We start from the raw sequence: 16,922 nt of genomic DNA, 5'->3' as shown, positions 1-16,922 counted from the left end.
TGACGTCATGATCCACCCGTCTCGGCCTCCCAAAGTGCTGGGATTACAGGTGTGAGCCACCGCACCTGGCAAAGAGTTTCTTTCTATAGGCTCTTTCCTGTAGAACTATGCATTTACAAACCAAGCAATCAAGAATTGTGGGTTAATTTAAAAATTTTAAAAGTATGAAATGATGAGACTGATGCAAAAGTGAACACATACAAATGTATGTTTTAAAGATTATTAAAATAAGTATTAACATTCCTTATATGTTCCTGAGTGTTGTGTGTGTCTGCCAGAAATCATGGCTTATGGTTCTTTTCAGGAAGAAGTAATGGGCAATAATGAATACAATTAGTTTTAGAAATCATTTATCCATACATAATTACATATTTCTGGTAAATATTTTAGTTAGACAGAGTTCTCAGTTATTTTGCACCACGAGTAAAACAGCATTTACAGAACTTTTCCAAAAGTTATTTGATAGATATGTATCAACTGACCAAATTGCTTTTCTGAATTTTTTTCCACTGCAATATTGGTTGTAGGATAATTATGATATCACTCTCTATTTTTATAACTACATTGTTGATTTAACTTAGAATAAAGATAAGAAACACAGATTATGAATTAATCTCAAATAGAAGGTATTTTACAATAGTTTTTAAAAGCAGGCTAAATGACAGTTGGCTTTTAAAAATGTTTGAATTTAGAGAGCCAACACTGTAAAATATACTTTCCTATAGTTTTTTAAGTTGTGACAATCACACATATGCAAAGGTTTAATATTATAAGTTGAACATGGACTTATGAATAGTTTACATGAACAATGATTTTACATGCTATGTAAAAATCATCATAATAAATGTCTAATAAAAAAGACAAAAATCTGCTTTGAATTATTTTGTGTCTCTTAAAAACGTGAAGTTATTAGCAATTTCATTTAATATTTAAATGACTGTAGAGCTTTTATTAAGTTGGATTTTGTAGATAATCACTTCAATCCAATAATACTTAACTTTTGTGTTTATAAGCATTTAATTATAGGCTATTATAAAATCGCCTTCAAATAGCGTTCTTAAATGACTTCTGTAGGCTAAGTTTAGATTTTTAAGTATTCACCAATCATTTTCTTTTTTTTTATGAAAATGTCCATACTAGAGTTATGTAATAAAATATCAGAGTAGAAATGAGTTTTATGTATTTATATTTACCACTCAGAGGTAATTTAAACATCATACATCTGTTTACTTAGTCATAATAGCTGAACAGGATTCCATGGCATTGCAATCTTTTTGTTAATGGAGGTTACCATTACTTGATTATTCAGGGAAATATTAAAAAAAAAGAAAAGCTTATGAAAGCAACCCATAAACATATAAGTGAAACTAATTGACAGAATATTAGAGAAAATACTGCTGACACATATTGAAAAATATTTTTATATTTTATCTAATTGCAATATCTATAAAACTTAAGGAATCCCAACTTACAAGTTGAAAACTTTAGGTTTAAATGTACCTATTTGCTTCATAATCTTGAAAAAATAATATAATCTTTCTAGGGCTAAATTTACTCCTGAATTTAGTACAGGATTCTGAGAAAGACCTTTTTAAGCTTTCTAAATATAAATCAGTGTAAAAGAGTTATATAAGAGACACGTCACAGTCAGTCCCCAACCCATCTTCTTTCAAAGCTCAATTATTTAGACTACCTGCCCCGATGTTCCAGAAACTACAAGTTCTGACTCACTTTCTCTCTTCTTTGTAATGTAGTATCCATGATGTGGATTTTCTTGCTTTCTGGACATCATTTTCCCTCCTCTCAGTCTCGATAATTTTTGCTTATCTTTAATGTTTTGCTGGAATGTTAGCAACTCCTCCGTAAACTTTTGTTCAAATGGCCAGAACTGAGTGTGTTCTCTCATTTGTGTTCCCAGCACTTTGTGTATAAATACATTAAAATACTGATTATCCTATGAAAATTTGTTTATTGGTCTTTGAGCCTTATTATATAGAGTGTGTTCCCTTAAGCAGAGTCTGTTTCTCTCCAGGTGGACACAATGCCTGACATGTACTAAGTTCTCAAGGTGTTGTTTGAGCGTTAAATAAATGGCACATAAGACAATGAATATTGCTACCATTTTGAAAATTTCCATTTATTTTGCTTTTATCTGCACTATTAATTGGGAAAATTGGAAAAAACGAAAAATGATCCAGACAAAAATACAGCAAAAAAAAGTTGCAATGTTAAAAAGGAAAAATAAATCCCAATAAAAGAGAAATATTTGATGTTTGGTGTAAAAGATAAAGTAAATTGTAAAATTTTAGTTATTATAGGTCTTACAACAATATATGAAATAATCTCAACCACTCTTAAATATTATCTTACTGTAGATATATCCTGTAGTATATGCCTAATACATCAGTGATTGACTTTTTTTCCTTGTGGTGTTCTAATACAAACACCAAGGTAGGAAATAACAGAACTTCAAAGATTACAGTATTTAAGAATATTATCCATAATCAATCCCTGGTGTGCACTGCTTGTTTTGATAAATCTTTCTAATAAAAAACAATTTTAATGTATGAATTCCCTAAATATGAGCCATTTTAGTATACCTATCTAGAAGAGGTCAGATTGTGTTTTTTTTTTTTTTTTCAGATGACGTGTGATATATTGGAATCAGTGCATGCTATACTGAAATGCAGTTATTTTATTCTGTCATTCTTTCCTGTGCCCGGATTTGTGCTAGCACCAGGTGTTGATAGCAGTGTTCTCACTGTTACACAAAAACCTCAGACTGACTCTAAGAATTTCGAACCAAAGAAGCATAAAGCCTTCAAACCTGATTGTTTAAATTTCACATCATACATGTCAGATGGGAAACCAGATTGACTCATAATTAATATAATTCTTAAACTGGATAATAATTATGCTAGTAACAAAAATCACCAATTAAATGTATTATGAATAGAGAAAACAAATCTGTATTATTTGATTTAGAGAACCACATGCTGACTCTGGTCATGTTCCCAGGACCATGTGACCCAGGACATGGTCTTAAAATGAACAAATTCAGTTGTATTTGAAGCCCATTAGGGACACTGACACTAGACAACACAGTGTTGAACCATCTTTTAAATCATGGATCATTCCAGAATACATAATTGGATTTGTATTCCATATTGCTTTTTGTTTAAAGAGTTTAACAAAAACTAAAATAACCAAATCTTAATTGCAGAACAGTCTCCTTTCATTTCCTATCTGAAAGATATGAAAATGAGAAAATAGTAGATAACATTTCCAAAGGATTCAGATAGGTAGAGTTATTCTGTGAAATTGTTTTGAAATTCAAGTTGCTTTTCATGCTCTTGCAAAACTGTATTCACAAATGTCAATAAAATATATAAGCCCAGCTTTACAATGGCTATGCTAATCCAATTTTCAATTTGCTGCTGTAATATAAATGTCAGTTCATGCGCCATCAGGTACTTACCACCCCAGCGCTCATCACACACTGTAAAGAGGGTGGTTTTATTGGCTAAGCCCGGGAACATGGAGCTGCACTCCATGACGATGGCCTGAGGAATCATTATAATGCAGGAGACAATCCAGATGATGACAATGCTGTTACGGGCCCGCTTTGCTGTGCTCTTAAACATCAAAGGGTGACAGATTGCATACCACCGATCCAAGGCGATACAGCTCAGTGTGAGGACAGACACAGACACTGACACGGTCTAGAGAAAAGAAAAATCATAGTAATAGAGAAGCACCAGCTGTTAAAAGAGTTACTCTTACTATATTTACTATACGAGAAAGGTAGTCATGACATATAAGCAAAGTTGCCAAAAAAAAAAAAAAATGCATGCAAGTGCTTTCTATTTAAAAAGAAATTATACCAAAAAGAAAAATGAAATATTAGAAATATATTTTTAAATGCATGTTTATTGTTAAACATGAAAATGTATGATGAAAACTTGGCAATCTTTTTTTTATTCCAAATGTCTTAATTTAGAATATGGCATTCTTTAAATAATTACTGTAATTATTTTGTCCTGTAACTTTTCCATTGATTGGAAGAAATCATACCCTCATATAGAAAAAATAAAATAAAACACATATGTTTAGTCCAAACTGGAAAAGTCTCACTTATAAAGAAAAATGTCTTTCTTTTAAATTATCATATAGACATTGGATTGAAATTATATTTAATTAACGTTTTTTAATTATAGGTAGCTTATTTCATATTTTCAAATAATAAGGGCTATTTGCACATCAGTGCATTTTCAACATGTAGCACCCAAGGAAAGTTACGAGTCATGTTACAAGAGAATTCTGTATACGAATCTCCTTACGACAGTTTGCTTACTGCTAGCCTAGGCAATGTGACTCCAAAAACTAGATAAGCTCACCCAGTCAAAATTTTTATATCATTAACAACACCACAAATCATTCTTTAACTTGGCACTTTAAGGAAATAACAACAGCACTAAAAAAGGGGAAAAAAAAAAGTTAAAAATGTCTGGATCCACATGATTAGTTGATGTAATTATATTCAATGTGCTTTCTTATACTGGATGAAATATTGATTCTGATATCAGTCTCAGAATCCCCTCTCCCTTTAAAAAGACTTTTGATTTCTTTTACATTTTTTTACAGATTGTTATTTCTTTTCTTTTCAAAATGTATAAAGTAGGAAATTATTCACTTAATTTGCTTATTTATCATCTGTTTTCTCTATTGGAACAAAGCTCTATGCTAGGAGGGACTGCTTCTGTTTTTTTCCACAACTGTGTCACCAATATCTGATACAACATTTGATGTCCATTATGCATTTAATAAATATTTTCTTTTTAACTTCTATTTTAATTTCAGGGGTACATGTGCAGGTTTGTTACATAGGTAAATGTCTGTCATGGAGTTTTGTACAGATTATGTCATCACCCAGGTATTAAGCCAAGTATCCATTGCTTATTTTTCCTGATCCTCTCTCTCCTTCCACCCTCTACCCTCTGAAAGGCCCCAGTGCATGTTGTTCCCCTTTATGTGTCCATGTGTTCTCATCATTTAGCTCCTACTTATAAATGAGAACATGTGGTATTTGATTTTCTGTTCCTGCCTTTGTTTGCTAAGGATAACGACCTCCAGCACCATTCATGTTGCTGCAAAGGACATGATCTCATTCTTTTTTATGGCCACATAGTATTCCATGGTGTATATGCACCACATTATCTTTATCCAGTCTATCATTGATGGAAATTTAGGTTGATTGCACATTTTTGTTATTGTGAATAGTATTACAGCGAATGTATACTTGCATATCTTTAAAACAAATATTTGTTAATCCATTAATAGTGGTGAGCCTTAATTGAAGACAGTAGATGTAGTCCAGTCATCTTCCTCTATTTTTCTGTCCTGGTTATATTGACCTCATAACATGTGGAAAGGGTAGATATCTCAGTCTTTTACATGAGGACCTCTCTTGTTGATACGTTGATTATAAGTACAAACGAGTGAAAGAGATCTAAGAGCCAGTGCAACAGTGCAGGAAGTCTCTGGACTGTCAGGATGATCTATCTGTTCTCTCTCTCTCATCAGCTAGCTGCACACTATTGACTCACTCACTTTACAGCTTTGGGCCTAATGTGTGTGTTGTGTGTTGTGTGTGTGTGTGTGCTAAATGAAGGAAATCAACAGGATAAGATTCTTACCAACTATGATTCTTTTGTTTCTCTATGGGAGAAGCAGAAGAGTATAGTTGGAATCAAGTCTGCAGCCAGGTTTTCTGGGCATGAATCCCATCTGACTTACGGAGTGATCTTAGGGAGGTTATTTAACCTCTCCGTTCCTCAGTTTTCTCATCTGTAAAATGTGGATGATTAATACTACTTAACCATGGAATTGTATGGACAGTTAGCTGAGATGAAAATGTCTATTCCAGGGCTGGCATATAAGTGCTGTGTGTTTGCTATTACTTATGATTATAATAATAATTATGATAATGATTATACTATTAGTTTTATCTTTCATTCTTGAGCTTGAAGTTCTATATTTTAATTGGAACAGATTGCTTTTCAGAGAAGAATATTCATAAAATTACAAGTGAAAGCCTAACCTTTGCTAAATTATGGGAGACTAATATAATTTTGAGTGTAATTTTAAAGGGCTGGACTCTGTGAGAATGGGCTTAAGTTGATTAGTGACTCCTGGAAATTTCTTACTGCTACCTTAGAGTACCTTCAACTTCCTTTCTCAAACCAATCTCACCTTATTCTCTACAACATCCATTCCTTCTCTGCAAACAAGTTAAGCACCTCGAGCCCCTCAATACCATTGCTAACCTGGGAATAGAACTATGGTTGTATAAATTTGCACAGTAACCTTTTCATAGCTTCTGGGCTAGAGATATGTTAATCCTCTCTAGCAACTAGAAGTACAGAGTGTTCATTAAGGCTTAGTAATTTATAATCCATTAATCTAATCAACATGGATAAATGGGATAGATGTAGCATGGTTCAAATATGAATGTCATTTCTAGTGTTTCCTAATGCCATTAGGTCATAATGATCAATTCATATCAGTTCACTTGAAAGACTGACATCCAGCACCAACAGTGACCCAGGGAGCACTGCCTTTCATCACACAGAAAAGTGGGGAATATGCTAGTGTGATTTATCTAATAGTAGAATGAACCAATCCATTGAATGAACCCTTGACAATCAGTGAGTTAATATTCATTGTTTGAACTACTATATTTGCTTGTGTATTTGACACATTAATATACAGTTATGTGCAGGGTATAAAAGTTTCTTGGAGGTGATATAAAATTGCATTTTATCATGAGTAATTATAAGTGAAAGTTTTGTTATTGCTTTTAACTTCTAAGCGTGTACTTCTGGGTATCTTTTTCATTTGGATTCTGATATTAGCTCAAGTCAGTCTAATAGTAAGTCATTTGAGAAATGAATCTAGTGTGGATTATGAATGTTGAGAATGAAGTGGAGAGATAATGGGAATTTTCGTCTGCCTTCAGGTACTTGGCCTTTGACCTATACTATGGGCACCTTTCACACTGGGTAGTATTTGGAAATTTCCTTTAGTAGAGAAGTCCACTGTTTTATACTAGCAAATAGATATGTAAAGGTGACCTTAAATATTCACTATAAGGAGAAATGAAAATTTTGCCAAATCACAGATTTGGATGATAAACACTAATAGGTAGAAAGGTTGCAAAGTATGACTGAAAGAGAGGGAGCTTGTTTGATCACCCATTGCCCACCTCCCACATCTCACTTGGCTTTTTTTTGGATTTTTTTTGTTTTGTTTTGTTTTGTTTTTAAACATTTTCTATGTAGGGCTTCTTCTGCAGTTAAAAAAGAAAAATCACTCTGAAAAAGTAACCAATGCTATTGTCATTGTTGGAAGAGAAGTGAAATACATAATTATTCAGCAAATAACCAAATACATATTAATTGTCTTGGAGTTATACAATTATTAAAGATACAAAAGAGTCATTTTAATTATTTGGCCAAGCTTTATAACATTTGTGAGATTTTTAAGATTTTTGTGCATTTGCCAATGCGTTACAGCATATCACTCATAAATCTAAAGGCTGTATTGTATTTAGAAGGAAAAGAACATATAAATTATAGCAAATTAGCAAATGCCCAAATAATCTAAAATGCAACCAAATAACTTTAAAATGTGGCTGGGCATGATGTAATGTGTTTTAAAATATTCAGTAAGACATAAATATCATATCAGGGATATAAGTCATTCTTTTCAGAATGTCACAACTCGGGAGAAAAACTGCTCAAATTTAAATTATGTGTTTATTGCCCATCGGCACTGTTCATTGCATTTGGGAAAATTCTATGAAAAATGAGGCAATAAATATCAAGAATTTTGAGATACTAGTTTTACCCATGCACGAATCTCTTGGTGCATTTACACCTTTCGGTCAAGAAGTAATGTTGGATGGCGTAACAAATGGATCTAGTCTTTTGCATCATGTGATTACCCAGTAGTTTTTTTTCCTTGCTCTATGGAGAAGAGGATCAGCTAAGGAACTGATTAGATCGGACACTGTGTGTGGAGAGGCAGACAGAATTCTTCCAGAGATGAAGATGTTCCTTGGACTTTAAGACTTGTTAAGTAGTTCTGCTGTGTGAAAGGGGACTGTCAGTGATTGCAAGAGACACTCATGCCCTGCATCACTAGCTGGTTACACTGCTTCCATTCTGTCCTCTAGTGCAAATACTCACAGGAAACTCTGAGATGCCTACTCTGCAGAAAGCTATCGCTCTGCATTAGCACATGATTGCACCTGCCCTTATCATTTCACCTATCACCAGGGAATCTTCTGGTTCACAGAGAGAACATGAAATGTTCCCAGTCAGTTGAAGACTCTAGGCAACTGCAGCCATACCAAAACTTAAGAGAATCCTCAAAATATTTTCCTGGGTAGTTATTGAAACCGAGAGAGGTAAAAGGCTTTCTGGAAGTACCACAGAGATAATGAAATATTAGAATTATCTGAAATGTATTATTTTCCTAGTGCCTCTATGCAAACACCACCAGAGCCATTCATTTCTTACTAACTTTTCTTCTATGAGGATATTTTTCTCTGTTGTCCCATGTACTATTTCCTCAAAACAATGTGCTACTGTTCATTTTGTAATCCATTCATCATTTTCAGTAGGCTGACCCAAACTAGCTTTATAATTAAACATAATATATGCATGGAGCTTATAACTTCTATAGTATTTTCCACTTACTATTCTATAAAAAAGAAGTTTAACCTTAAATTTTTTTCACTTTTTTAAATAAGAGGTCACTGAGGAACTATTGAACTAAATATCTCTTTGCAACATTTCATTCAGCATAATGCCTAGTAATAGGCTATTTATGCCCACCCCACCCACTAATTTTTTGTTACTGGGAGATTATTTTCTGCTTCCTTAAAATATTATAATCACCATCTGGGAGACTGCATGGAGTAACAACTGAGGATGCTGGAAGACTATGGGAAGACAAGTAGAGAGTGGTCATCATTTCACTTGCTGTCCAATTCGTAAGGGAAATCCATCCTTTAGGATGGATGTATGAATGTGAACATCATCTTATGAATCTTTTGTTTCAAGAATTTTAGAGCTATAATAACAATCAGAACACTAATCTCTGAAAGTATTTGTTCTTAATTACTGAAATGGCAATTAAATAGAAAAAGAAGCTGTTTTCACTCTTAAGGAAAGAAAAACAACTACTAATGGTGATTCTGATGCTGATAATTGATGTTTATTGAGAACATACTATTTTTATAAAATCATCATCTTCCAGAGGGTAATCACTGAGCCAAGTTATTTATATTAATTATCTAAGTAAACGGTCACAGCAACCATATGAGGTAGATCTCATTAAAATTATCCTTTTAGATAAGTGAATTATAACTATTTGGCTTGATAGCATACAATTGGTGAATGGCAGAATGGAGATTCCATATCTGGTAGTTTGAATTAGAATCTACACTAAAACCTGTTCATGGCACTGATTTGACCAAGTAGGTCTTAATTCTTCAGTATAAAATAAAATCACTGGTAAAAACAAATATCCTCAATGATTTGGACTGGAAGATAATTAATTGGGTCAAGAGAAAGATCAATAATTGGTTTGGGGAGATCATTAATTGGTTAACTCATTAATTGGTTCAAGTTTCTTATTTAACAATGGGGAAATTAGGAATCAAAAAAGTTTGTGCAAAATCAAACTTTTGGAATCAAACAAGGAATCAAAAAAGTTGTTCAAAAATTTTTGTGCAGCATCTAATGATGATTTGGCAGATTGTTGCTTTATTTTTACCCAGAACTTAACTCATTTCCCCATAAATTCTCAAGTATTATTTTCCTTCAGTTTCTCAATGCCTTAGGCAAATACATTTCTCAATTCACTAGTTAATTTACCATAAGGGTCATGGCTATGACTGAACACTTTTTTAGTAGCTTCAAAAAAACATTAAAAAAAACAATTACCTGTAGATAAGGAATCACTTTGCAAAGGGACTGTCCAAAAAACCAGGTCTCAGTGATATCCACGAGCAGTGTGGCTGGAAGGCAGGTGATGGTCACAAGCACATCAGCCAGAGAAAGATTGACTATGAAGTAGTTGGTTACTGTCCTCATGTGGTGGTTCTTCCACACTGCCACACAAACTAATTTGAAAAGAAAAAGGAATGGTCACTCAACAAAGAAAATAAGATATTGGTGAGGAAACAATGTCAATATTTCTATAAAGTCCACAAACATGTATTTAAAAGGAAAAATACTTGAAGGCCATGTTGTGTTTTCACTGAATCTGTCAATCTGTGTGAATGCTAAGTACATGCTTAAAATCAGTTCATTTGCCTTGCATGATACTTCTCAATAAATCATAAGGCTGTATTTATTTTCACTTGATTTTGAATTGCAAGTTTCAGAAGTTTTAAAATGGTCTTTGAATCATCTTTCTGTTCCCTCAGTACTCAATATGTAGTAGAGTCTCAAGAAATGGTTGCTGAGTTAAGATAAATTAGGAACTAGCAATTTTTATTGCACTGTAGTGTTTACCTCATCCATGACCTTGACCCATATCTGCTCCTAAATCCTGCATTTGGAACTTTTAACAAATAGTTTCTTTTAAGGTGAGAGCCAAAAATTATTCAGCTCCCACCATTGCCAAATACTGAGCTAGATGGTTCATATACTTATGTTTTTTAATGCTGACAACAATCTGAAGGGACAATGATATTACCCACATTTTATAAAACAGGAAGCTGAGACACAGGAAGTTAATTCACAAAACTTGTCTGAGGACATACGGGCTCACAAAATATAAAACTACAGCTATAACTTGGCTTTAGCTCCAATACTTGTGGTCTTTTCACCACATGGGTTGCCTTCTTTGGTGAAAATGAGAGTACTGTGATAAAGTACATATAAGTTCCAGACACTCAATTTTGCCTCCTTTCTATTACCTTAGGGCCTCTAAACATCAACCTGCAATCAAACATAGTTTTCAATACTTTCATAGCCAGCCTCCCTCATTACCTTCTAGTGTATCCCCAGTTCAAAAGCTGTCCTGTCTCATTCAGTTGCTCTTTACTGAAAGAACATCCAGTTCCTCCATTCTCTGTCCTCCCTTGGTCTGACATATGTAAAAGTTACATAATCACTAGCTCTGGAGTTACACAGGTGTACACACTGCCATCACATCTATTCATGGGTTTGCTTCAGTGAACATTACTGAATTTGTCTGGGGCATCACAAACTTGTCAGAGCTGTCACCCATGCACCCAAATAATGCAGGGATTAGTATCTTTATATAGTGAATAAATAAAACCTCATTTTGTTACATTTAAATCACTGAATGAGGATTTCTTTTGACAATTATGTAACTTTTATTAATAGTTTCATAAGCTGGAAAATGTTCTTACTAGTTCCTGAAGCTGAATTTGGCTGTCAGCTATCAACAGATGTCAATTTAACAAAATACCTGGATTTGGGAGGATTTAATTTTGAAAACTTCACATCATCCTGTAACTCTTGCGTGGTAATATCCAAAACTCAGGTGAACCTTAATCAGGGTAGCTGTAGTCATTATTATTTGAAAATGATGCCATTGAGTGATTTATTTTCTATAAACACTTGAAACACACACACACACACACACACACATTCACACACACACACACAAACCCATCCTAGCAGTTGACAAACACATTATCACAGTTTGTTATGAGAAAATTGACAAAAAATATTATATTTCTGGTACTTGGTCAACAAGTTGTCCAAATAGTACAATATTAGATCTAGAAAAATGCACAGGACTTTTAGAAAACATGCAATTATTTCTAATCTTTTAACCCTGTATTTTGGATATAAGGAATGGCGCTGGTGGGAAGACTTAATGCATTAGATATAGGCAATCTAGATAATAGTAGAGCAAGTACATGTTCAAAAACACCTCTTTAGTCATTACTATGTGCTGTGCCTTGTTCTAAGCATTTTAAATTATTAACTAGTGTCATCATAATAACATTATGAAGTGAATAGTATTAATATCTCTGTTTAACAGATGGGAAAATAAGGAGAGAGAAGTTAAGGGACCTGCCTAAGAAAAAATTAAGTACTGGAGTACGTAAAAGTAAAACTAAGTACTATATCTTGAATTTCAGTCTTATCCGCCATGCTATATCATCCATATATCCTCTTGATTGGAGCAGAAAATGAAAAGGAAGCTACCAGCCTTTATTTGACAGGGCTTTAAGATAGGATCATATAATATTTCACTTGGAGGTTATTCAGTCTAACCTTCCATCTGATGCATGAGTAATCACCTCTGCACCATCTCTGATTCATCCTGCTTGAACATTTATAATACTAGGTAATTTAAAACCTGCTGGAGCCCTTGAGTTCATTTTGTAGTGGCTTTAATTACTAGCAAGTTCTTGTTCATGTTCTGTTTTCCCTTCATTTCTGCTTACTACATCCTAATTATTTCTTGGAACTGAACGAATAAACCTTACCTATTTATGTACATTGTATTCGTTTTCTAGGGCTGCTGTAACAAAGTACCATAAACCTGATGTCTTAAAACAATACAAACTTATTGTCTCACAGTTCTGGAGCTAGATGTCTCAAATCAAGGTGTTAGCAGGGCTGTCCTGTCTCTGAAAGCTGTAGTAAAATTCTCCTTTGTCTCTTCGTATTTTCTGGTGGTTTGCAGGCAATCTTTGGTGCTCTTTGGCTCGCAGCAGTACAACTCCAATTTCTGCCTTTGTCAGTGCCTGACATTCTACTGTGTTTCTATCTTCACATGGCCATGATCTTATAAGGATCCCAGTCATATTGGATTAAAGGCCCACCCTACTGCAATATGACTTTACCATATCAAATTATATCTGCAGTGACCCCATTTCCAAATAAGGTCACATTCTGAGTAATGATCATTAGGACTTAATCATATCTTTTTGGAGAAGCAGAATTCAAATCATAAAGGCACTCATTCAAGTGTTTAACAATAAGAGCTATGCCCACTTCCCTAGCCTATGCTTCTCCAGCCTAAAGATCATCAGAATCTATCATGTGAAACTTTTGGGTTTTTCATTCCCCATCACCCTGGTTATTTTATTCTGAACACACTTCAGATTACCAGTAATAGCTCTCAGTGAGCTATCCATAACTGCAGTCATTTCTCCAGGTGCATTCTACCCAGAGTAGCAATGAGAAGGATGATTGATTTGGTTATTGTCACTCTATTAAGACAGTTTGAGATCTTGTAAGCTTTCTTAAAAGCCAAGGCTATATATATATATGTGTGTGTGTGTGTGTGTGTGTGTGTGTGTGTGTGTGTGTGTATACACACACACACATTGGTTCCCTTGTTTAGATGCTAGGTTATTTACCTTTCAATCCTAACAAGAAATACAAAGAAAAAAAAAGATGTTTATAAAGAAAGCTATTGGGACTATTGGATACACTTGAATTTTGAGTTTGTGTTAGATAATATTACTGTGCCACTTAAAAATATGTTAAGTGTGGTTGTCACAATATGTCCATTCAAATATTTAAAGACTGTGGCTCTGCCCAAATATCAAATGAATCTTAACCAAAATGAACAAAGCTGGAGGTATCATATTAACTGACTTCAAATTATACTACAAGGCTATAGTAACCAAAACAGCATGCTACTATTAATGGTATAAAAATAGACATATGGATCAATAGAACATAATAGAAAACCCAGAAATAAAGACTCATTCCTACAGCCAGTTTATCTTCAACAAAGTCAACAAAAATAGACACTGGGGAAAGGACACCTTATTCAATCAACGGTGCTGGGAAAATCGGATTAGCCACATGTAGAAGAACAAAACTGGACCCATAACTCTCACCATATACAAATAGCAATTGAAGAAGGATTACAGACTTAAAAGTAAGACGTGAAACTCTAGAAACCCTGGAAGAAAACCTAAACCTAGTATCTGTCTTTAAATGGACTATTCAGAACTACTATATATCTACAAGAGCACATCCTCTAAATTTGTGATAGACAAACATTTGTTTATTCAGTAACCCACTCACCCGTGCAAGATTCTAAAAGAACAAAGTAAACATCAACTTCTCCTGAGAGCACACTAAATTTATACAAGTTAAAGTTATCACTGGACTTTATGCTTCTCTGAAATATAATAACCTTCCATTTTCTCCCATTAATTATGCTTGAAATCTCCAAAATATCTCTTTCCTCTATTACATTCTTTCTATTCCTATTGCAAATACCCAGTGTCAGATTGTTGTAACCATTAGCTAGAGTATTGCAGTGTCCTCCTAATAGTTTCTCCTGCATTGTGCCTGTCTGTACTCCTATATATTTTATCCATTAATGTCATTAATGGATAAACGTCATAAAATAATAAATGTCATAAAATGGATAAAATCCATTAATGTCTTTAATGAACAAAATATATAGGAGTACAGACAGACACAATGTGTTGTTGTATTAACTCTTCCGTTTCACTGAGAGAGCTCTCTTTTCTCCTGGACAGTACACAATTCTCAGATGGCCGATAGTAACTGTGTTTCAGTTGAATTTTTGCCCTTTATCCTTTATAATGTTTCCCATAAAATACACAGAGCACCAGAGTGAATCTGATATTTCACTGTGTATCAAACATATTCCATGCCCAGGCCATCACTCATACCATTCCTCTGTCTGGAAATGGCCCATATTCCATTTCAATAGCTTTTTAACTAATTAAATACTACCCAAAACTATCCAAAATCAACTGATCAACCAACCAAATAAAAAAGTTTCTGCTTCACAATATATATTTTAATCGGGTTAAATTAACATGACTTCTTTCTTCTTTGATACCCAATCACATGTTGTACCCTTCATGGCCATAAATTGCATTCTATAATTACTGTGAATCATTGTGAATTCCTTTTGTTATTTTTTCTTCTCTCCCTACTGGCACAAAGGCTCTTTATCATTATAAGCTGCCTTTTCTCTTTCCCTTACTTTGCCAAGTTTCTGCTGCTTTTCTCCCAGCAAAAATACTGCCTATAATACACTCTGTAGTAACTATGTATGGAATCGATTTACTCATAAACTTAGAGTATGTTGCTGCCATTGGTATGGTATATTTTCCCATGAACAAATTCTTTTAAAGGAGAAAAAAGCCCCAATGGCTAAACAGAGAATTTACTTTCTTTATTTCTTTTGAGTGAAACCTGAGAGCTCAAAGAGAACTTAGCTGTTTGTCAATATTCTCTTAGACTTAAAGCAGGCTATGGTTCTCAATTCACCATGTACTGTCCTCTGATGAACTTTGGTAAGCCCCAGGACCTGAACTTGATACTACATTTTAAATCAGTTCTGTGAATAACCATTAAGCACCAATATTAAAGTCAATTTATGGTTAGTCTGTATTTAAAAGCCTGCCTTCATTAACCAGGAATAAGTGAGGAATAATTGAGCATATGAGGGTGAAAGAAGATAGCAGAAAGCAAGAATGCAGATTCAATGAATTCTTGACTTCCACCTCTAACATGGGCTTTATTGAAATAGTATTTTTGAAATGCAGAGGTGCCAAGAAGATACAATTTTTTTTTCCTTTATCTTTCAGACTATCATTTGTCTTACCAGCTCCTTCTCTGAAAGAATCAGATGATATATAGCTCCTGCACATTCTCTGTAAGACATGGAAAGTGGCTCAAGCTGCATGAGAACATCTGCAGCCATGATGCAAAGAAGGATATCTTTATAAAATGTGTTAAATAATATTCAGATATAGACTTTATGATGTAAATTATTTTCCTGTTATTTTATGGGCTCAAGACGAAACTGATTTTCAAATGGGAAAATAATACATTGTTTTTAAAAAGGCCTTTGCCGTTATTTCACTTATAATAAACTGGCTTTTGTTTTAGTATCTTACAGATTGTATATGAGCCAAATTACATTCCAAAACCAATACTTGCACTTAGACAAATGTAAACTAAGGTGATATGCTGGTGCTAAGACTGGATTAAGAACATGTAAACTGCATATGTAAGATTGCATCTCTTATTAAACATATACTTTGGCCTTAAAATGTCAACTAATAATGGACTATAAAATTTATGATATTGTGATGTGATTGGACATGGTACATAATTAGTAGACCACTGAGTGTCTCAAAAGGATCTGTACTAAATATATCAATTTTATTTAAAGAATTTGCTTATTTATTTAATTTTGGTTATATTAAAATAAGGTAAAAACAGAAAGGGACAATGATTACATGATTCCACGAATATGAGGTACTCAGAGCAATCAAATCAGACAGATAGAAAGTAGAATTTTTTTCTCCCCAGGGGCTAGGAGAAGAGGAGAAGGAGACATTATTTTTCATGAATAAAGAGTTTCAGTTTTAAAAAATGTTAAATGTTCTGGAGGTGGACAGTGGCGATGGTTGCACTATAAGGCGAATATACTTAATGTCATTGAACTATACACTTAAAACTGATTAAGTTATTGAATTGTATATATTATGTATATTTTACCAGAATTTAAAAAATTAGTTGCTGACTGGGCACGGTGGCTCACACCTATAATCTCAGTATTTTGGGAGGCTGAGGTGGGTGGATCCCCTGAGATCAGGAGTTCGAGACCAGACTGCCAACAGGGTGAAACCCTGTCTCTACTAAAAAATACAAAAATTAGCCAGGCTTGGTAGTGGGAGCCTGTAATCCCAGCTACTCAGGAGGCTGAGGCAGGAGAATCGCTCAAACCTGGGAGGTGGAGGCTGCTGTGAGTCGAGATTGCACCACTGAACTCCAGCCTGGACGACAGAGTGAGGCTCCATCTCAAAAACAAAACAAAACAAAAGTTGCCATGGCAAGACAGACTACAAAATG

At 34.1% G+C, this 16,922-nt stretch overlaps 1 protein-coding gene across 2 annotated transcripts in view; it reads right to left on the bottom strand.

Annotated features, from left to right (window-relative positions):
- The window catches only part of HCRTR2 (hypocretin receptor 2), a 118,668-nt gene that overhangs the window by 29,072 nt on the left and 72,674 nt on the right, over positions 1-16,922 (bottom strand). For both annotated transcript variants that reach the window (XM_008013672.3, XM_037987149.2), the window contains exons 2-3: positions 10,014-10,192; positions 3,479-3,722 (exon numbers count right to left, since the gene is read on the bottom strand). In XM_008013672.3, coding sequence (XP_008011863.1) covers positions 3,479-3,722; positions 10,014-10,192 — 423 coding nt within the window. The remainder of the gene's footprint in view (positions 1-3,478; positions 3,723-10,013; positions 10,193-16,922) is intronic.

Source organism: Chlorocebus sabaeus, chromosome 17 (assembly GCF_047675955.1).
Source record: "Chlorocebus sabaeus isolate Y175 chromosome 17, mChlSab1.0.hap1, whole genome shotgun sequence".
NCBI lineage: Eukaryota > Metazoa > Chordata > Mammalia > Primates > Cercopithecidae > Chlorocebus > Chlorocebus sabaeus.
The sequence above is the reverse complement of the archived record's forward strand: the minus strand, read 5'-3'. Positions and strand labels throughout refer to the sequence as shown.